The sequence below is a fragment of the Mchenga conophoros genome, linkage group LG16, assembly GCF_057382185.1.
Source record: "Mchenga conophoros isolate Kocher_MC1m ecotype Shallow Benthic linkage group LG16, M_conophoros_male_GT1.1, whole genome shotgun sequence".
Classification (NCBI taxonomy): domain Eukaryota; kingdom Metazoa; phylum Chordata; class Actinopteri; order Cichliformes; family Cichlidae; genus Mchenga; species Mchenga conophoros.
The window spans coordinates 6889450-6911275 of record NC_140541.1 but is presented as its reverse complement, the minus strand read 5'-3'; the positions used below and the strand labels follow the sequence as shown (position 1 = coordinate 6911275).

The 21826-nt window shown below is 41.2% G+C and overlaps 1 protein-coding gene across 1 annotated transcript; it reads left to right on the top strand.

The window, feature by feature from the left end:
- The first annotated feature begins 246 nt into the window (after positions 1 to 246).
- Positions 247 to 21826, top strand: trappc10 (trafficking protein particle complex subunit 10). The gene is made up of 23 exons (XM_085249631.1): positions 247 to 409; positions 5115 to 5196; positions 6205 to 6340; positions 9741 to 9940; positions 10699 to 10894; positions 11008 to 11119; positions 11259 to 11506; positions 11617 to 11763; positions 13202 to 13316; positions 13623 to 13699; positions 13904 to 13995; positions 14500 to 14640; positions 15057 to 15166; positions 15274 to 15806; positions 15895 to 16036; positions 16372 to 16530; positions 16849 to 17078; positions 17494 to 17594; positions 17728 to 17851; positions 18199 to 18363; positions 18594 to 18774; positions 19245 to 19439; positions 20042 to 21826. Exons 1-23 carry the CDS (start codon positions 349 to 351, stop codon positions 20287 to 20289), a joined length of 3795 nt encoding a protein of 1264 aa, XP_085105757.1. The 5' UTR covers positions 247 to 348; the 3' UTR covers positions 20290 to 21826.

Genomic DNA, 21826 nt, shown 5'->3' with positions numbered 1-21826 from the left:
GGTGAGATCCTTGCTCTAAACTACGCCCGAATGAAAAACAAAGAAGAGGACCAGAAACCGCAACGGAGTTTTCCAATCCTCATCCTCATAATTTTAGAACACACGCACATCTTTAAATTGGTGCACAGCACACCACAGAAAAATGCTGGCTTCCTGACAAACCTGTCATTTATATCCCCCATGCGAAAAGCGCCTGCTGGCCCTTTAATTACGCACGGCTTACGTACTTCCCGGAAGCGCAGTGGGGACACAGGCCCCATCGATTCAACACAACTGCATACATAAGCACTTACTAATAATAAAGCACTGTTTGTATGTCATTTTCATGGAGTGCTATCGCTAACACATATGGCGGGTCAAGAGGAAAAGCCAATCATCTATACCATGGAAAACAAGCCGATTGTAACATGTGAGTGTTTGTTAAACGGAGACGTTCACTCTTTTATTTTTTATGGTCTTGACAGCTAGCCCTGCTAGCTGCATTCATTAGCTTATTTTGGCTAAGCTAGCTGTCACCCTTACAATAACCAATTTGTAGTCGCTGCTTATGTGTATAGCAATTGGGGATGGCTTATTTCCAAACTGTTAGGCTGTAATATTTTTAGACGTGCATACTGCGCCGTGTTCGTGTTAAATGTTCTCAGGAAAGACGGTCTCTTAGCTAGCTGCACTGATTAACAGGCCCAGCTAACGATAGAACGTCACGGACAGGTGCTGCAGTTTTAGTGGGGTATCATATTGTTCCTTGCTATACAGCCACAGTTTTCCCTGTCGGGACCTCGAAAAGTAGCTGCCACAGTGAAGAGTGAGAGCTGGGCTCGGTTTGCCATTCATAAATCCCGTGGAGTGTGGTAGAAGCTTCATTGGTGGGGTTATTATTTTAGGGAGCGACAATGGTGGTGGGTGCCAGCTTCATCTGATTTCGCAGTATGTATGTTTCGCAAGTATAAGAGTAGATAGAGGCTCTAGGAAATGGGACTATGAATGAAAATCATTGGTGGCACACTTTGACGTTCAGACATTGGGGTTCACAAGCGGAATCGCAGGTAGATCTCAGAGTGTGGATATAGTGGTCCCTTGTCGTTCCATACGGGTTATCGTGTGTCCTACACTAGACGGTTGCATTCTGTAGTAATAGGTCCTTTTACAGATATAAAATATGAAGTTAAGGCCTTAGAGATTGTAATGCTCTTAACAGTAAATGTAATATGAAATGAAAATGACACCCTACTGTTGCAGGATTTATTGTCAGGGTTTCTGTGTAAATTACTTACTGTCTCAAGTTGGATACTGAAAACGCAGTTTGTGTGTCGTGTGTGTGATTGTAATTGTGCATAAGTGGAGACCTCGGGTTACACTCTGGTTTACTCTGGCCGTGTGATCTTTGATTTACACAGAGCTTATGCCACTCAAATAGTGTGTGGTTGTGTTCTTGATGATAGCAGAATTAACATATGATGAAACATTGATTCGCTCAGCAACATTTAGCGATGAGGAGGGATACATCAGAGTATGTCTATGTAGTAGATGAGCAGCAATGTGCCAAGTGTGTGAGAGCAGCTAACCCAATGCAAGGATCATCAGTTTGCTTTGCAGCTTCAATAGCAGCTTTTGTGAACATCCAAAGTTCATTATTGTTTGCATTGCACTGGGTATATCAAGAACTGTTGAGCTAACACAAACAACTGCAGTATCCCAGTGTGGGTGATAAAATGCTGAACTTCAACAGTTAAATATGGCGCTTTCAGATTAGAACAACAAATCTGAATTGTTTGTGCTAAATTGACCAAATTACAGAGTATACAGGAAGACATGAACTGTTAGAATGACCAGTTCACATTTTGTCACTGTGATGACGGTACAGGCACATTATTGAAGTCGTACAGATTTTAGTATTTGATACAATAGTTAGGTTAACCTCTTTGTGTCCTCAGTGCTTTGAATTTTGTTTTTCACTTGGTATTTATTTTGGTTTTATTTGGGCAGAGGCAACAAAACCTTTTTAGTTAGTTTTAATGACTGAAACTGTTTGATAAAGCTTAGGAAAAGATCTAAAAGAAAAAAAATATTAACGCTGGATGTGGAAAAGTGAAGTTTAAATAGTGTGTTTAAAAGCGATTTAAGGAGTGCTTTTGCAAATGTACCTCACTCAGTGTATTAGGCACTGATGCAAAGGAAACGGCAGAATTGACTGATATTTGTGGCACTGTTAGGGTGAACAAGATCCACATGCATATGTTCTGGTGTGGTCAGAATGTGGAGGGTATGGTGGTACATGAACCAGTTCTCCACCTGCTGCCAGTGGTGGTTAGACTGGTCCTCCTGTTCACACCCCGCAGAAAAAGCAGTAACTATTATCCCCATCTCTAGTCTGATGGACAACTGCTGGCGACATCGAGGACTGCCACAAAAGAGTCAAATTGACCTGACGTTGAGGTTGAAGTGCTGACCTTTTGGGATATTTGGTTACATTTTGTTTCATAAACCATGTGGTTTCCTTTTACTTTTCAAGTGTATTCAAAGAAAACATGGTTTCACACTGGTTCACTGGCTGTGGCCTGTTTGCAGTGTAGCTTTAAACAAGTGCTAGTCACTGTTCATCAAAACCCACACATCTACCTTGAATGACAGCTTGATAATTTCTAAAATTGGACACCATTGTTCTGCAGGAGTGGTGACTCTACCAGTCCGCGCTGGTAAAAGTGGATTCACGGAGTGTAGGAGGCATATGGAAGAGGAGCCTTAAATTAAAAGCTGCATGTCTGAACCATTATGTCATAGTCACAGTCACAACTCTTTTTGTAGTTTTCTACCCTGGTCTGTATCAAAGCAGTATCAGCAGGAGTGAGAGGGACTCTTTTATTTATTTATTTATTTTTTGTAATCGCAGGTGGGGCGTGAACAACGAGTCATGTAGCAAAAGAAATCAGATGTTTGTTTTTCCAATAGCAATGGCTGATTCTGGCTCTGTGTAGGGCAGTGCACTGTGATAACAGGTGCTGATGCATGCGTGTTTTTGCACTTTTATTTTTGCATTGCTGATCATGTGCTCTATTATAGCAACTGGCACTGCATAGAAAAATAGACTGTTTAACTCAAATCCCTGGCTTTAGGTATGTGCTTTCTTTACTACCAGTGATTGATCTGTAGTTTTTTCTGCTTTCTGTCAGTTGAATCTTTTACGGATGTTGAGCCATGTGTGGGAATATAATGACTGCGACTGTGAAGGCTAGTCCAGACTGTATTTACAGATGACACCGTGATGAAAGAAAGGATTGACAGTGTTAAACTTTGGTTGTGTAAATATCTTAGCTTGAGTAGCTCTGTCTTTAGAATAAAAGTGAATGTGCTTTGTAATGAATTCTTTTTTCTTTTACTTTTTGTTTAATGATAAGCTGTAGATGGCTAGAAATCTCTGTCACAACAGTAGCACTTGTGCTAGGACATAGCAATCAGTTACAATACAAGGGTATTTCTATTGCTTTTTGGAAGCATGCGTTTGCTGTGCAGAAAAGAGAGAAGTAGGGGTTTAAAAAAATCTATTTGTGCTCCTAATATTGTGTAGTTTAATAGTCTAGTCTGGAGCTGTGTACAGTTGCCTCCTGGACAGCTTTAAACATAAAAAAAGAAGTAGAAATCCCAAGAATGATGTTGTGGAAGCAGAGGAGGCTTTATTCTGGAAACCTTGACATCATTTAGACCCAGAGGGCTGTTAAACAGGAGGCAGCAGATATAGAAGAAGAGTGCAGTGCAGGAGGTTGATGCTGCCAGACTAGCCCGACGAAAACTTTGACAACATTTTCCCTAAATTAAAGTGTCATCACAGCTTGACTGTCTTTGCATCTGGTGAGGTTTTATTGCAGATTCTGAAGGTGTTTAGAGTTAAAAACCATTTGTCACATTGTGCAGTGATTGTTTACTCCATTTCTGATATTTTCATACAAAAAAGAATTCACTTTGCATTTTGTTCCCAATTCTTATTTTTTTCGGTCAATGTTGTGTGTTCACATCAAAGTGGCGTTGGCAGCATCTGACAAGGAGGTGTTTGATGAATCATGTGACTTTTCTACCACCCAGAATGATCCCTATGACAGGTACAACAGAAATGTTATCAAGTTGTTCAGAACAGAAATATAACAGTAAAATGCAAGACTGTTGTAAAAAAGGAAGAAAAGATGAAATCCAGATTTTAGTTCCAGTTAATAAGTTTATCCTTAAGCGCGCTCTCAGCGCTGCTGTTGGTGGCTGCATATTAGAGCGCTGAAACTTTAAACTGGACCAGTTTAAACATTAAAGATTACAGGCTGATAAAGGAGACGTGGAAATCACTTCAGTTTGTCGGAGATCAAAGTGAAATTAAGTTGATTTATTGAGCAGGTGTTCTTGATGTGTGTTCCGTGTTCTAGTAACTGCATTTAGTTTTTATTCTCAGATGCAGAGTCTGTGCTGTTTAAGGGTTTGAGAGTAAAGGTTAAACACAGAGACAGAATTCAGACTTTATACAAGCACATTTGATACGGGCGGCAAGCACAGTGTAGGTGTCCTGTTTTAGGATCAGATATTAATGCTTGTTGTACACTGATTATTGTAAAATTGTTTGCTGCCAACAGAAAACAAGAATCAAAGAATAAAGCATCTAAACATCTATATTATTGATTATTGATTCTAATCAGGGAAACATAAAGATATTACACCCTTGTACTGTTCCCACCCAGGGAGCATCCAGGAATAGTGACGCTATTTTCTGCGGAGAAGGTTGGTTGATTTCATACTTGTTGATCTCTAATCTGGAACCCAACCTGCTCCAGAGCAGGTTGGGTCACATCATAGGTTACCTTGGCCATTTACCCTAATAAGAAGTGAATCATCTTCGTAGAACAGAAAATGAAAGGTTAACCCTGAAGTTACCTGGATAAGGCCTCTGCTCGCTCTGTTTTAACTCAGGTGTGACATCCTTTTATGCTGGTCGGGGAAACTGTTATTGTCAAGAAGACATGAGAAAAAAAAATTTTTTTAACAACAATATTCCATTACCACCCCTTGAACTATTGCATTTTTTTTTTTTTGCGATGACCTAATTTTTAACCCACCTTGTCTTCCTGTTTTTGTCTCAGGTGCTGGAGATCAGGCCTTGTTTACTTCTCTTTATACCTCATTGGCTCAACAGCTTCCCAGAGAGCCAATGGAGTGGAGGAGGTGAGTTTGTTTTTCTTCTTCTTCTTTCCTTTCAAATTTCACAGGTCAGTGTTTCACCAACAACACAATACATTTGTATTACATTTATTGATCACACAGAAAAACCTCAGGAGCAGAGCACAATGAGAGACGTTCTAGAGGAAGCAAAGGTGTAAAGAATTAAAAGAGGAAGTAGGAGGTCCGTTCATCACAAACCATAAATGACATTTACAGGTGCAGCTAAACTGCAGTAAAGACAAAAACTGGTTGATTTGGCTGAGCATGAAGTGTAGCAACAGAAAAACACAAGGTTAGACATTAACGTGATCTCAGAGGTGTACTTAGTAATATTGGATGGTTTATTATTAATCGCCAGAGTTGCCTTAATGACTGGAATACTGATAATGTAATTCTCTCTGAGACATGATGTTTCATTTGAAAGCAAAGTGAATATTGTTGTGTATTAAAAATATTATGAGCTGGCATAGCAAGCAGAGCTTCTGATGGTCTTTTCTGAGCTGTTATCTGCACTGCGTGGATATAACACTTCAGGGTTTTGTTATCGTTATGACTTCGGCCAGAATCAGTTTATCCATCTGTTTGTGGTGACGGTAACCACATTGAGTGAAGATGGGCGGCTTTTTACATCCTTGATCTAATTTTCCCATTTTGTTATAACAGGAAGTTAACAAAGCAGCATTTATCTTCATCCAACAGAAAACACATCGACAATTCTGAGGACAAAATGGAAACTTGCGTGTAGTAATACCATTTCTAAGATACTGCTTCTGTTTCCTCCTGATATATTTGAAAAGACAGTGTGAGGTACATATTACATCAGTAAGACAGATTCTACTGGTGATACAGTTAAAGATATGATGCTCTGTCTTCATGGATATTTTAGAGTTTATTAGGTTGGGTTTATGGCAAAAGAATCCATTGGATAGAAAGATGACATTTTGTGCTATAAACTGTAGTCATTGTAAACTTGTGTTTGTATACTGATGCTCTGCTTTCATTTTTGTGCAGGACTTATGGCCGTGCACCAAAAATGATCCTCCTTGAAGCTAATTTTGTCCAGTTTAAAGAGGAGTTGCTCCCAAAGGAGGGCAACAAGGCTCTTCTCACCTTCCCCTTCCTCCACATCTACTGGACTGACTGCTGTGTGAGTACAAAGCACACACAGATACACAATCTTATTTCGCTCTGCTTGTCAGATCAGGTTGAGCATGTATTCTCTAGCCTGTCTTTGGGGGGGTCCTTAGGTTGATTCAAAGCTCCATAAACTCGCCTTTATCAAATAGCTGTCTGACAGAGAGATAAAGACTTGGTGCTGTTCAAGCGAAATTTGGAAAGGTGTTGGCACATTTTGTACAGGAAGTGAGAGTAGTCGAGTCGTAATAAAGCAGAGTTTGTTTAATCCATGCGTGTTTAAAGATGGATGTGACTGCCTGGATGAGTGTTGTGTTTATACTTTTATGCTCACTGTTCATCCCCTTTCGCATGATGCTGTGCAACAAAACTGATGTTGCATCTTCTGGCATAAGCTGCTGCTTTTGTGTTGCTTCTGCCGGTCACGCACATCACTATTTTTATAACGTAGCGTACTGTTCTACTGCACTTGAGTTGTGTTGAAGACGTGAGCATACAATTGTGTATCAGTACAGAAGTTAGACCGACATGACACTTGGTCTTATGTCTTTGCTTCTGGTTTTCACTTATTGTCTTCGTATGTCAGTGCTGATGTGGCGGTATTCCACACCTGTCGTTCAGGTGAATATTGCAGCTCTGGGTCTTAACTGCGAGTTAAAATAGAAGTGGCTATGTGATCACGTTACCAGCAGTTTGTGAAGAAACCAATGCAGTGGGAACACTTTCAAAGGTGGGTCTTTTTAAAAGAGGTGAAAGGTGGCTGAGTGCAAGATATGGAAATGTGACGTCCATCAAGGCTGACAGGCACATGTATGTTGTTTTCCATATAAACACAAAGCTTTGAACAACCCATCATCAAGTGTATCTCGTTTGCAGAGCCTTTCTCAGCAATTATCTGTTATTACACGGATGGCTTTCGCTCATCCGCAGCCAGGCTAAACTGAACTTGACAAAAGCAAAAGCAGATGGGAGAAAAACAAGAGAAGCAGGAACCTGCTGCTGGTGCTGACTGAGCAGTTGGTTAGTTTAAGGAAGTGCAGTCATCAGCTCATGACTCATGACATTTCCTAAGGACTGTGGGTGTAGTATACCTGCGTTAAAGACTGCCTTTGTAAAACCTGAATGCTTTCTTATTTGTAAAAGCAAGCAAACCAATGCCTCCTTGACAAACAGCTTTGCAAAGTGTGTGTGAGTTTAGTCCCATCTTTATTCAAGAGCAAGGTCTTTTGATTTGAGAGCATTTCTTAATTCCGTGTCCCAGAACTGTAGTGGTTTTCCTCAAAGCGTCATGCTTGCAAAGGTGCTCAGCTCTTAATGAAAAGTTGAATAATGTATGTGATATTCAACTTGCTGCTGTCCAAGTACACGCACACACCACATGAATGGAATTGCTTAATTTGTTTAAGTAAAGAAACAAAGGCTTTTTAAACCCCAAGGTGCTTCTTTTGCAGTTTCCTTGAGTCACTTTGTCACTATTAGTACAGAAACCAAACACAGAAGCAGTACACTTTCAAAAGCTTATTTTGTTTGCTTGTTTGTTTGTTTGAAAGAAGAACTAAGTTCTAACAAGTGAAACAAAGCTGAATATGGAGGTAATGAGGATGCTGGCTAAGTACTGCGTGTCCTCCTGCACATTAGACATCTGCATTTTGTAAGCGAGTAATGTAAAATGCAGGCTTTACTTTGCGGCTTAAATAAAACTGTTCACACTCAGCTTGTGGGATGACAAAACTGCCAAGCAATTAGCCGACTGTTGGAGGCAGTGCCATTCTTGTCTAGTGAGGTCAGCCTCTTCAGTCACAGGACTGTCAGGCTGAAGTAATCTGCCGCTATAATTGAAAAGGGAATATATGGGAATCCCATAGCTACATTTTAAAAGAAAGAAAACCTTTTTTATTTATTTATAAATGAATAAAACATCATAAAGGCTAGATGAAGTTATTTTCTGGTAACTTGTGTCACTTTAGGACAAATAGGTCCTGACTGACTAAAAGTTAACTTCCAAAACATTGTGTAATACCAGGACTTCAGTTTTTTCTTTCTGGCGGGTGACTGTTATATAATAACTGACTAATCATATTATAGCCCACCTCTTCTCATTTCCAGCCAATTTAAAACAAACACCACCCTCGAGCGGGATTCATTTAGAGCAAGCCACTTGGCAAATCCCAGTCACAACACCACATCAGTACCCCACAGATACAGAGGTTTAGTTATTGTCAATATAAACTCGCTGGCCAGCATTCTTTCTGTAGTTTCAGTTTCCTGATATGCTTTGATGTTGAAATATTCTCACTGGGTACAAATGTAAAGTACAGCTGTAATAAAATTAATATGTTTGTACTGCTGTGGTGTGGTGTTGGCAAAAAATTGGCCAACGTCTAGGATGGAATAAACCGCAGGTATATAGTGCACTGTGATGATACTCAAGCCAAAACATGTGCAAAGAAATGAGCTATTTGCAGTTGTGTGGATGTTGTATATTTCCCAGGTACACCTTGCTAATACTCTGGAATATTGGCATGATAGTGTCACACAGTTGCTGCAGATTTGTTGGCTGCCGTGATGCGAATCTCCCGTTCCATCCACATCCCAAAGGTGCTCTATTGGATTGAGATCTGGTGAACAAATTGTAAAGTTCCAAAACCAGTTCAAGTTTTGTGACCTGGTGTGCTATCCTGTTGCAAGCATCAGAAGACTGTACAGTGTGCTTACATAGGGATAGAGATGGTTGGCAACAATACTCAGGCAGCCTGTGGCATTTACACAATGATTAGGGGCCCAAAGTGTTTCAGAAGACACCCCCCACACCGTTATACCATTACCAGCCTAAACAAAGCAGGACGGATCTGTGTTTTTGTGTTGTTGCCACAGACTAGTATCTGAATCTTGGCAACAATCGAGACTCAGCAGACCAGGCAGCATTTTTCCAGTCGTCTATTTTCTAGTCTCTCTAAGCAAACTGCTTTCCATACCATGATTTTAATAAGTGGTTATTTGAGTTACTCTGTGGCTATTCTATTCAGCCCTCTAGCATCAACCAGAGAGCCCACTTTCACTAGGTTCACTACCATGCCTCATTCAACATCACTGAAGTCACCTTTCTTCCCTATTGTGATGCTTCAGCAGGTTGTCTTGACCGTGTCTAAATGTATTGAGTTGCTGCCATGTGATTGGCTGAGTAGTTATTTCCATTAACAAGCAGTTGAACAGGCATATGTGCATATATACCACTATGCAAAAAGGTAATTAATTGCATTATAAAAATGAAATAACTTGAACTAAATCACATCAATGTCTGGGTTGATGATTAATTGTTTTTAAACCAGCACCAGTTTTCTTTCATATTTTGGCAGCCAGTACTAAGTCTTCATAAAATGCCTGACTAAGCAAAATGATGTGCTTTATTGTAGGATACAGAAATGTATAAGAGCTCCGTGAAGGAGGACATGATGCGCTGGCAGAACAGCCTGAGGACCCACGGCTCATCAGACTGGGTCATCATTGTGGTGGAGACCAATGATACCAAGAAGAAGAACAAGACAAACATCCTGCCTCGCTCATCCATTGTGGACAAGATCCGCAGTGACTTCTGCAACAAGCAGAGTGACAGGTTAGCAGGCTCCTCCTGTCTAAACAAACTCATTTGGATGAAATTAGAAAGACGTGACGATGTGTAACACACTGACTCCCTTTACAATGCTTTATTAGTCCCAAGTTTCTTCTTTTTCTGGAGTAACTGTCAAAGGTAATTGTTCTACAGAGTAATTTGAAATGTGATGTGTAAGTCTGAAATGATTATTTGATTTTTGTAACGATTGTTTGATGTTATGTTTCTGAAAAACGTCATGAGAGCCTTTCTTTTTATCCCAAAACACACAGTTTGTGAATCTCTAGCGGTGGGTAGTGATGAATGCAGAGCGTGATGCAGTCTAGGGAGAGAAAGTGTACTATAAGTTATTTCTACACTTACAATGTACAAAACAGATGTAAATGTGCTCGATGTTAGAATTTAGAGACATTCTCTGAAAGTCTATCGTAGAGGTTCTCTAGATGCTGCAGTTTACTGATTTCCAAAGGGATGACATGAAGAGTCTGAGTTGAAATTTTAACTTTTACAAATGCCAATTTTAGCTGAACTATTAGGATGATTTTCACAATTAGAAACCCACAGACTGCTTTATGTTTTAATTATTTTATTCACTTAATTTAAAAACATTTTCACTTTTATTTAAAAAAGTGAAATAATAGTAATTCATTGCTTTCTTTCACATGTTGTCTCAAAGCAGTTTCTGTAATCAGTACTTGCTAAATCTAAGCTGCCTTGTGGATTGAATCTTCCTTATGAAAGACTTTTGTCTTTTCATCCAGGTGTGTAGTTCTGTCTGATCCTCTGAAGGACTCATCTCGATCTCAGGAATCCTGGAATTCCTTGCTGCTAAAGCTGCGAACTCTCCTCCTCATGTCCTTCACCAAGAACCTGGGCCGCTTCGAAGATGAAATGCGCACACTACGAGAGAAGCGCACCCAGCCGGGCTGGAGCTTCTGTGAATACTTCATGGTCCAGGTACATGGAAAGAAGCGCCAGAATGTAGGCCTGTGTGTTATCCTGTCCTTGAACTCTGTCCTAGAAGGTTACAGGAACCAAGTGTTGATTTCCATTATGTGTGTGTCGTGCAGGAGGAGCTGGCCTTTGTTTTTGAAATGCTGCAGCAGTTTGAGGACGCCTTGGTCCAGTATGATGAGCTGGATGCTCTTTTTACCCAGTATGTCCTTAACTTTGGAGCGGGAGGTACGTAATCACCTCATTATTATGCTTTGTTTCAGTTTGTCTCTGTTAATTAAAAGAAACACTGTTTGCATTTTTGTTTCCATTTTCAAAGGTACGCGCTAGTTTTGTTTTTGGTCATGCTAATCCGTTTCTTTCACAGATACTGCTAACTGGCTCGGCTCCTTCTGCGCCCCAGTGCGTAACTGGAGTGGCTTGTTGCTTCGGCGACCCATTGACATGGAGAAGAGGGACAGCATCCAGCGTGGAGAGGCCAGTCTCTTAGACCTGAGAAGCTACCTGTTCTCTCGTCAGTGCACTTTACTAATCTTCCTCCAGAGACCCTGGGAGGTCACGCAGAGAGCGCTGGAGCTGCTCCACAACTGTGTACAGGAGCTCCGCCTGCTGGAGGTAATAAACACAGATCGTACCATTTCTAATGGTACGAGTGGCCTTTCATCCTCTCTTTCTACAAAATGTACTTCATTACTTATCTTAAAATGCTTTCTTATGTTACTCAGGTGCAGGTCCTTGAGGGAGCCCTGGACTGTTGGGTGTTTCTCAGCTGCTTGGAGGTTCTGCACAGGATCGAGGGCTGCTGTGATCCAGCCCAGTTAGCTGCAAACTGCTCCCATACTGTTGGTCTCTGGGCATATGCTACAGACAAGGTACCACACACAAAATAAAAAAAAAAACAAAAGTCTTGCTTTTTTTAAGCTTGGGCTTTAATAACTTAAGGAACCCATTAGCAGTACCTTTAAGCTTCCAACAGATCTGTTGGACCTTACCCCTCAGCCCTAAAAAAGGCTGAAGGGGTAAGGTCGCCAGCCTACGGGGCAGCAGGTTTTTAAATGCAGTAGCTCACAAATGCTTCAAATGGATACCATAGGTGTATCTGCTAGGAGGCTGAGGTAGGGCTGCCACAAACAATTATTTTGATAGTCGACTAGTCACCGATTATTTTTGTGATTAGTCGACTAATCAGATCATCATCCATTGGACGTAAAATGTACAGCTTATTGCACCAGCAGCATCTGCTCTTATATAACTATCATTAGCTTACAGCTTTAAGTGTTTAAGGTCTGTGCTAACTAAAAATAAAGACAAGATGATAGTTTATTAAATTTTAATGAAATTTGCAGATTGTTTCTGTGAAATTTAATAAACTCCTTGCTATCTAAAATATAACAGGACACCGGAGTATATTCTCGAGCATCTCACACTTCTGATAATCAGCTGTCTGCTTGACGTTTATTCAGCTGTGTAAAAACTATAACTTTAATCTCAGCCAAACCGATTTACTCAGGAACAAATAAAACACTAAAAAAGCCAAACAATAACATTTTTAAATTATCTAAGTGACTCATATTTCGTGTTTAACCTGAGTAGCGAAAGACGGCGGTGGGTTTGAAAACGATTTGCCGGGAGTCCGGTGTTCTCACGGCTCTAGTGACCTAGCCCCCGGCTAACTATCGAGCTAGTGGGTAACAGACGTCTCTGAAAACGTCGGAGCGCTTTTGAAAATATGTGATGTCTTGATAAACTGAGCAGATGTTTGAGGTTTACACAGCTACATTCTCACCTGAAAATATGTTAAACGTTTATTTTGTGACACAGAAAGAACAATAAGAGTAACATTAAAACTAACTAGCTGCCACCATTGTTGGAAACTGAGCAGGGCGCTATGGATTCTGGGACACAGCTACTTCTTCTTCGGGGTTTAACGGCAGCTGGCATCCTTGTACATGCAGTGCTGCCATCTTCTGTTCTTATTCCTGCGTCTTTTGGGATCTTACAAAGCCTCAAACAACGCATCGAATATTTAAATTAGTCGTCGACGTAATCGTGACTAGTCGACTAATCGTGGCAGCCCTAGTAGGAGGCCATCGCCCCTGCCAATACTTTAATAAGTTTCTACATACAAGAGCACTAAAAAGGTTACTTGTCTGTATTTTTCCAAAACATCTTTGCCAATGCTTTGCAGTCCATTTCTGTCGAATGAAGAAATGTGCTTAACCTTTTATGTAATAATTTAAACACCAAGAAGTAGGTATTATGAACATAAAATGGCCTTTTTCCAATGAGTGTTCTCTCTGCGTTCTGCAGCTGAAGTCTCTGGGGGAACTCTGTGGCTTAGTGTCAAAAAATGGACCCAATTCTGAGGACCTGAACAGGACTGTAGATCTGCTGGCTGGGCTCGGGGACGAGAGGCCTGAGACTGGTAAGTTTTCACATTCTACCTTTGCTGGGCAGTAATGACCACCTGATTTATTAATTTATTTTTTCAGTTTGTCACTTTTTTTTAGATTAAAAGTACAGGCTGTTCCCAAAAACATGGCTATTAGTTGTAGTCTCTGCAGTGCAGCACACACAGGCACAGTGCCTCTTTGATCTATGGCAGCTCTCTTAAGTCACCATGGTGTGCCTGAACCCTCAGGGTTAGACTTTACTCTTCACTGCCTCTCTTATTTGAAAGGGAATAAATAACCACATGTGTTTTTAAAATCTCCTTTGTCTTCCTCCACAGTCAACAGTTTGCAGAGCCCGTACAAAAAGCTGAAAGAAGCTTTGTCGTCTGTCGAAGCTTTTGAAAGGCACTATCTTGTAAGCCACACATATTGCCACAGTTTGATATTTTATTTCATTGGTTTACTAAGAAGGAAGTTAAGACGCATTCTTTCAACTGTTATCCAATTTTTTTTTTAATCATCATTTTTTTAATGATGTAATGTCCTGAAAGCTTCAGCAGCAACAGCTCATTTGATGATCTTTCTCTTCTACCACCTTGTTGGCTCCTTCTTGCATCAGGAACTTTCTCATGCTGCTATGGAAATGTACCAGGCCATCGGCCGGCTTCGGTCTGCCAGACTGGTGGGAAAAAGTCTGGCTGAGTTCTACATGTAAGGAAGAGTTAAGCTGTTGGTTTAATTAGGGTATAGGCAGGTCTGTTTGAGTTTTTCAGGTTGATTAGGCTTCTACTATAGAACTGTTTCCCAATTAGAGCCTATAAATACCCACACAGGACTGAAGATAATTGAGAGGAATTAAGTGACATTAATTATATTGAGCATAACTATATGAGGTCTAACTTAAGAGTCAAAAACCAAATACTTATGATGCCAGAAATAGGCTGTCCATCTGCTACTGGCTCATATTTGATGTCATGCCAGCCAATAGAGAATAAGTGAGTGGGCAGTATTTGCATGCAATTTCATACATTATAACCTGCAAAATAACTTTATCAGTGTACAAAAGGAAAAAAAGAAAAGAATTTCTTCACAAATATATAAAAATCTATGATGATGACAATAATAATAATGATGATGATGATGATGATCTCTATCATTTTCTATAATGAAGAGGAACAAGATGATTTGTTTATATGTCTTTTTTATGTAACACAGGAGGAAGGGAGATCCTGAGCGGGCGGAAACCTTCTTACAGGAAGCTCTGAAGTCATACGTGTCAGAGGGGTGGAGCCTCCCTGTGACTCACACCAGGAGACAGGTTGCTGAGTGTCAGAAGCTGCTGAGCAAAACTGAAGAGTATCCTTCAGAGCCATGAGACTAATTAATGGGCAAATATTAAAACATCACAGTGGTGCCAAGATTTAACATTACTTCACAGTACTAAACACTGAAGCACATTTATTACTTTCCTACTTTCCTATTCATAAAAATGGTTGCACTGGTCAAAGTTAGTACTTTAAAAATATGTCCTTTAGTTTCTTTATAATATAAAGTCGGTTGTTATGGCATCAAAATATTTACATGACCTTCTATAAGTTAGTCTAGTATTGTCATCAGTCAGGGTTAAAATAGGCTGAGCCGCTGATGATGTGAAACCTTGTCTGGTTCGGTTTGGCCTTGAAGGTAAAGTAGGGGTTCCTGCTTTGTTCTTCCAAAAGTTGTTTTTGAAGTAGTGAAATGAATTATTTGGTTTCCTTTACAACCCCCCACAGCTACTTACAAACCAGTGCTTTGTTGGCTGGTGATGTAAATCTGACGACGGACGAGAGGAAACACTTTTGTCAGGAAATTCTGAGCTTTACTGGCAAGTCTGGAGACCAGTGTAAGCACTTCTGTTTAACTCCCAATCAGCTGGAATCCATGTTGTATTTATAATTTACAAAAATGTGCACATCATTAACGTGTTTTTTTTCTACTTCTTGCTCTCAGCTCACAAAGTTACCCTCAGCATGGGCGTGTTTGCACAGCTCACGCAGTTAAAGTTCCATCCAGCAGCAGCCTCGGTGCACTCTGGAGCTGTCCTGCAGGTGGAGCTCACTCTGCGGTGCTTGATGCCCGTGTCGGTGCGCATCCAGCAACTAGTCGCCAGCATTCACTTTGAGGTGGATCATGGAGGGACTCATGGGAGGTCAAAGGGAGCTCAGAGACGAACGCACCCAGGGACAGTAGTGTTTAGACAGAGTAACTCATCAGCGGGTCCTCCATCCTCCGCAGGCGTCGGGCCTTCATTAGAGCTGGATGAGATTCAGGACAGGAGTCCTTCGGACAATTCTCTCAACTCTACAGGAGTGATATGTAAAAACACTCACCTGCTCATGCGTCGTCATGACAGCAACTCACCCCCAGACACGCCTAACTGTATCAGCCCCCCTACTGTTGGAATTAAGGAAGGAGCCCAAATGCTGAAGGTGCAGGATGTAACATTAGAGCCTGGGAACAACAGCATCACGTTCACGGCACCAGTAAGATGCGACCTTCCTTCGGTCATAAAATGTCTCTTTAACTTTTCCCCCCTCACACTCTCATTTGTCCCTCTGGTTTACATTGTAGAGTGGACAGCCAGGTACTTACACACTTCGTCAGCTGTGTGCCACAGTCGGTGAGGTGCAGTTTATCCTGCCTCATATCTACCCGTCGGCCCAATATGAAGTCTATTCTCAGGAGCCCCAGCTCACCGTGGAGCCTCTCTCAGGTCTGAATACTTTTTTTGATTAAAATCAGATTCTTCATGTCTGGGGCTGTTGTGTTTGTTACACTTGGAGTTTATTTGCAGCTTTATTAGCTTAAATTCTCTAATAGTTTTCTGTAATTATGACCATATAAGCATAAAGAGTTTGAGGTTGATAAATTCTAATAAATGATTAGTTCAGAAAAATACTTTAACTTTTAATTTTAACAGCTCAATAGCTTAAAAAAAGTTAAATAAGTTTTACCAGCTCGTTTGAGCTGATCAGACTATAAATATTCCACTTACCCATAAGCCAGCGCAGCATGTGTGCGTCACTGTAGTTGTGTCTGTGTTTTCAGAGCCACTGTTAGCTGGTCTGCCTCAGAAGGTGAAGTTTACTCTGCTGACGGGTCACTACACTGTGAAGAAAGGAGATGCCCTGCAGCTCAGCAACACAGAAACAATGCCCATCCTGCCCTCCACCAGCTGCACCGCCCGAATCAGTAGCCCTACTTCTGGTCAGTAACTACACTGAATATAAGAAATGATTCTTTTAAGATAGTCATTTGGAGCAGTGATCTTTCCTGACAGTCCACTTTACTGCTGTCATTCTTTCCATGCCAAACTGCTTAGATTATCTCACCTGTTATTTGAGTGATGTCGTCTGAACTATATGGATCTCCACTGTGCTGCTGTGTGGGTGGGTGGGGTTTGCACAGAATCTTGGTGTTCATGTTTCGGTTCAGAACTGAGTTGTGCCCATAAACAAACAAACTCATAGATACGGAGCTCTAAGCTTCACGCGGCCGTCTTTTCTGTCCCCCTCTTGTGTTCAGAGTTGGTGGGTGAAAGCACTTTGTCCATTCAGTCGTCTGAAAAGGTGACGAGCATCAGCCTTCCTCCGGCCCCTCCCTACCACACTCTGGAGTTTCAGCTGGAGGTTTTGTGCATAATCCCGTCCGGGGCTGACCGGCCCGCCAATGAGAGGCTGACTAATGGGGAGGTCCGCCATCGACCACGGAGCTACAGTCATCCCGACACACCGATGACCGCCATCGATCAGAGGGTGAGACACAAGACATGTTTCTGTGGGGGAGATGGTTTTCAAGCTGTGGGTGGTACCTGTGTATAGTGTGGATTATGTTTTCTAGTGATCAATCGATCAGTTGTCCATAAGATGATTAATGACTAATATTCTAATAAATGTTTTAAGTTATCGTGAGGGTTTGCTACTTTAATGCTTTCACATTAGAATTGATGTTTTTGTGTGGTGAAGGTTTTATACTTGATATTTGATGACCTCACTTTGGGCCCAGAGATATTGTAGTTTTGTTTTTCTTTCTTTTTTAAGATAAACAATTGACTATTTTAAATAGTTAGCTGACATAAATTGTAAAGAATATGATTGTTAGTCATCAACCAAATACATATTTGCCAGATAGCTGATAGTCTGAGAAACGTAAACTTGTGTGTGTACACAGATGTCTATCGACTGTCCGTGGTCGATCTACTCCACACTGCTTGCCCTTACCTTCTACATCCCTTTCAAGACCAAACACTCTTTGCTTTCTGCTGGTAACAGGCAAGTCTCTTCCTCTTTTTAATTCGTTTTTATTGTTGGGAAAGATGAAAGTTTAGATTTAACTTATTAACAGTCTTTACCACTACCTTTCCAAACCTGTCTGACCTGTGACCTGTTGGACGTGATCCCACAGGAAGTACATCCAGGTGTGTGTGCAGAATGTGTCAGATGTTAATTTTGCGCTGGCAGAAGTGAAGCTGACAGAGAAGCAGCACGCATCGCTGGAGCTCCAGTCTCTTAACACTAAAACACAACAGGTGAGCAGAAAGGGGTAAAAAGCCTAACAAACATCTTCCTTTATTTTAAATAATGACACCAGTTTTAAAATATGGTGAATGCCTTCTGTAATATTTTGGGTTAAAGATGGCTTTATAGGCTGTGTGCACTGTTTTGCTTATTTTATTCTTGATTTTGCATTTTGGTGTTAATTTGTCTGGAAACCTCTTGTCATTGTGGACGGAGCCCCAGAGTGTTTTCAGATTCCTTTTACATCAGGATAGACGATGTCATAATACATTTTCCATCTTAGATGTCGATTAGAAACATCAGAGCTACATCATCCATGGACTCGCACTGATGTCTGGTGTGTATTTTGTGTGTCTAGCTTCTGTGCTGTAAGCACAGTGTGTTCTGCTTGTGGGAGGTGAGGTGGAAGGACGACCTGCCCTCCTGTCTCCAGTGTGTTTTCTCTGCCAACTTTTCTCCGCTCAGCCAAGACATTTCTGCCTACAAACCTTTCCACTACCAGTTCCAGCTTGAGAGAGTCACTGTAAGTCCACTTAAACTCCAGATTTAGGTCCTTTTCATCTAAATGCGTAAGTGAAGCAGTGATTGTGTTGTCAGAACGTTAAATATCAAGACTTTTAAAACATCTGAGCAAATTCTGTTTGCAAGTGGCTACTTTGTATGGATGGCTCATTGTAGGAGTTTAGTTGCAGTTAAGTTAGCCATTATCATTAACTCTCCCACCCACTGATAACCTCTAATTCATGTCATCAGACATTGTACAGCGTGAAAGCAGAAATCTTCCCTCCTGCTGGTGAGCAGCGCTGCCGCTCTGGCGTCCTCTGTGGACTTGAGGTGTGTATAACACGACTGACTGAACCAGCAGAGGGAGAGATTGCAGAGGACAGCAAGACTGAGACCGATGGCCCCAAAACCACCAAGCTCATGTATGAAGGTATGCTATCAGCTCCCCTTTCTGTCTTTTTTTTTTCTTCTTTTAATTAAATCAGATTTTTAGTTGACCGGTCAGTTATTTGAGAGGAATATTTGGCTGAAGAATATAAAAATGGCATTAATTTCACACAACACTCAACGTAGAAATGCTGGTGCCTAAAATCAGCTGCTTGCCAAAAACTGTAGTTCTGTAAGAGTTAATATCACTTTTCACAAATACCAAGATATTAGCTGAAGCGGTGGATTTATCACTTTATAGATCGACTTGCTTTTGTTCAGATGTGCATATGTATAAGAGCCAGGCACTCCAAGCAAAACCATCTCTTCAAACTATTCTTCAGACTCCTTTTTGCACATGGCCAGACACAAACAAGGCAAAATAATTTAAGGCAACAAATAGTCTGTTTGATTTTGTTTGATTTCGATAATGTGAAACAAGTTTAATAGTTGTGTTTGCATGCATGTCCACAGTGGCTGACAGCAGCAGTAACTGGGCGGTGTGTGGGAAGAGTTCAGGGATGGTGCTCATGCCAATGACGGCCAACGCCACCCACAAAGTCCAGATCGAGGTGATGCCTCTGTTTGCTGGACACCTTCCCTTCCCCAAGATCAAAGTGCTGAAGTACCTGCCTCACACTGCAGCAGTGGCCATTCAGCCAGACCCCGGTGAGACCTGCTAAACCTTCAAGCCTTTGTAGATGTTTATTCATAAGGGAAGTTCAGAGTGTGCAGCAGCACAGCTTATTAGTTACTCAGCCTCACTAGTTAGGAGTTGCTCAGGTTGTGCTTTATTTACCTTAGAATTACCTTTGTGTTGTGTGACGCCACAATGCAGAACATTGTGTGGATTGGTGACGCCCTCTGGTGATTCCTGTGGGGTTTTTCAGAAGGTGCTCCTAAGTTTGAATATGACAGTCCATGCCGCCTTGTATTTGACCACCGTTAGTGTGTCACCACTCACACCAGTGTCATTAGCATAGTTTCATCATTTTAACATAAAAGCAGCATCACATTAAAATGTAGCAAATGATTGCAGTGGAACCGTGTTTTCATTCACACTGAAAAGGAGAGGATTTATTTTTTTCATTTTTATTTTTTTTTATTTTTTTTTAATAGATTTGTGTTTTACACACTCTGTTTGATCTGCTGGCCTGTTAGCAGTTCATCCCCAGATCGTAGAAATAACGTTCCGGTACAAAATGCTTTTCTTCTTCTTCTTCTTTGTCATTTGGACAATCAGTAACTTGTTTATTCCTTGGCGCTTTCAGACAGTTGCGTGGAGAACGACAGCCTATCCCTGCTGGACAAGACGCTGGATGATCAGGGAGACACAGCAAGCATCCGCAGCCGGGGTAGCGTCCACTCTGTGGGCAGCGGCGACCAGCAGCAGAAAGGCGTGGCCATGCCACGACTCGAGCCTTTCAGCCCTGGACAGGTGTTCAACCACAGCCATGCATGCCAGGTCCTGGTGCTGCCAGCTACTGACGACCACATCATGGAGGTCAATGCCACATGACCCTGGTGACAGCGTCACCAACAACCTTCACGTAGGACTGAACCTGTGGCCTGGATGGACTCTACTGAGATTGTTTTAAATCTGGGACGACTCGGGTCCATGAGTCCATTTCTGCGGCTGCAGGTTGTCGGTATGGACTCACTCCTAAGCATGAAACCCACTGCAGACGTTACGGACTAGCCAGTGAAGAGCCAATGACATCTGCTGATTAAGTTTAAATAAAGATTTTTCTTTGCCATACTTTGTACATAGCTCATTGAATGGATTTATAGGTATAAATATATATATATAAATAAATAAATATATATATATATATATACGGACTGATCAGTGAGATCGGTGCCTGTCGTACTATTTCGAACTGAAGAAGGAAAAAAACACTCCTGATTGTCCCGTGATGCACCAAAGCCCTAGATGTGTGTACGCCTTGACCATCTACTCAAGTACTGTAACAACTGAGTGTGTCCAGCTGTTGTGTGCCTCTTCAGTAGTCATCTTTTTTTTTTTTTATATATATTTGAGATTTTTGCTTGTTTTTGAGTCATTGAACTCTGATGTGTCTTTGGAGACGTATCTTATAATCCCAACAGACTCCTTTGTCCTAGTACTGAGGTAAATAATAATAATCTCCCAAGTTTACTACATGATTTCAGCATGATAAAGGTCAGTCCAGCACACATGAGGCACCAAAAATGAAAGTGTAGAGCTATTATTGAAAATGACCAACGCACCATCTGTGCTGATGCAAAGAAGTAGTAAAAAACAAATCGAATCTAAAATAACCTGGGTTACCTGTTCAAATGTCTGAACGTGTTGCTCTTCTTTCCATAGTATAGATTAAATGTGCTGCACAGGATTCTAAGTACAGGCTTTAGTATTTCTACTCTTGGGTATAAAGATCTTTAAAATGTTCACGTCTCCAAAAATGCACATAGATGTGCTAAAGAACTTCTATTTATTTTTAACAAAGACAAAGCCTTATGTTTTCTGACTCAAACGAAAACATAAGAATGAAACTCTCAAATATAAACCCGGCAATGACACGAAAGGCTCCGATTGTAGTGGTGTGTGTGTGTGTGTGTGTGTGTGTGTGTGCGTGTGTGTTGCATTTCTGTTCCGCTGTAGCTCTGTGTCCATGGACGTGATCAGATGAGACTTTTACACGAGGATCAGCCAGTGCACATTGTCAGTGCATTGTTTATATACTGGGTGTGTATATTTATTGTGTGCGTGCGTGTGTGTGTGTGTGTGCGTGCCAAATCCATGTCCGAGCTATGCACACATACCGGTGATGTCGAATGGATGAGTGAAATAAGCCGCTGTTAGATTTATTCATACATTTGTTTGAAAGGATGAACTCTAGCTACTTCTACCCCCGCCCTCCTCCACCCTTGTCCTCCTCTGTGGTGCATGCGCACACAGCGCAACTACAGCCTCCTGCTCCTCTTTGACCACTGTACATACTTATGTGTAAATAATGATTCAAAGGAAAATCATCTTTGATTGCCAACTATATTAAAAAAAACACTGGGATCTC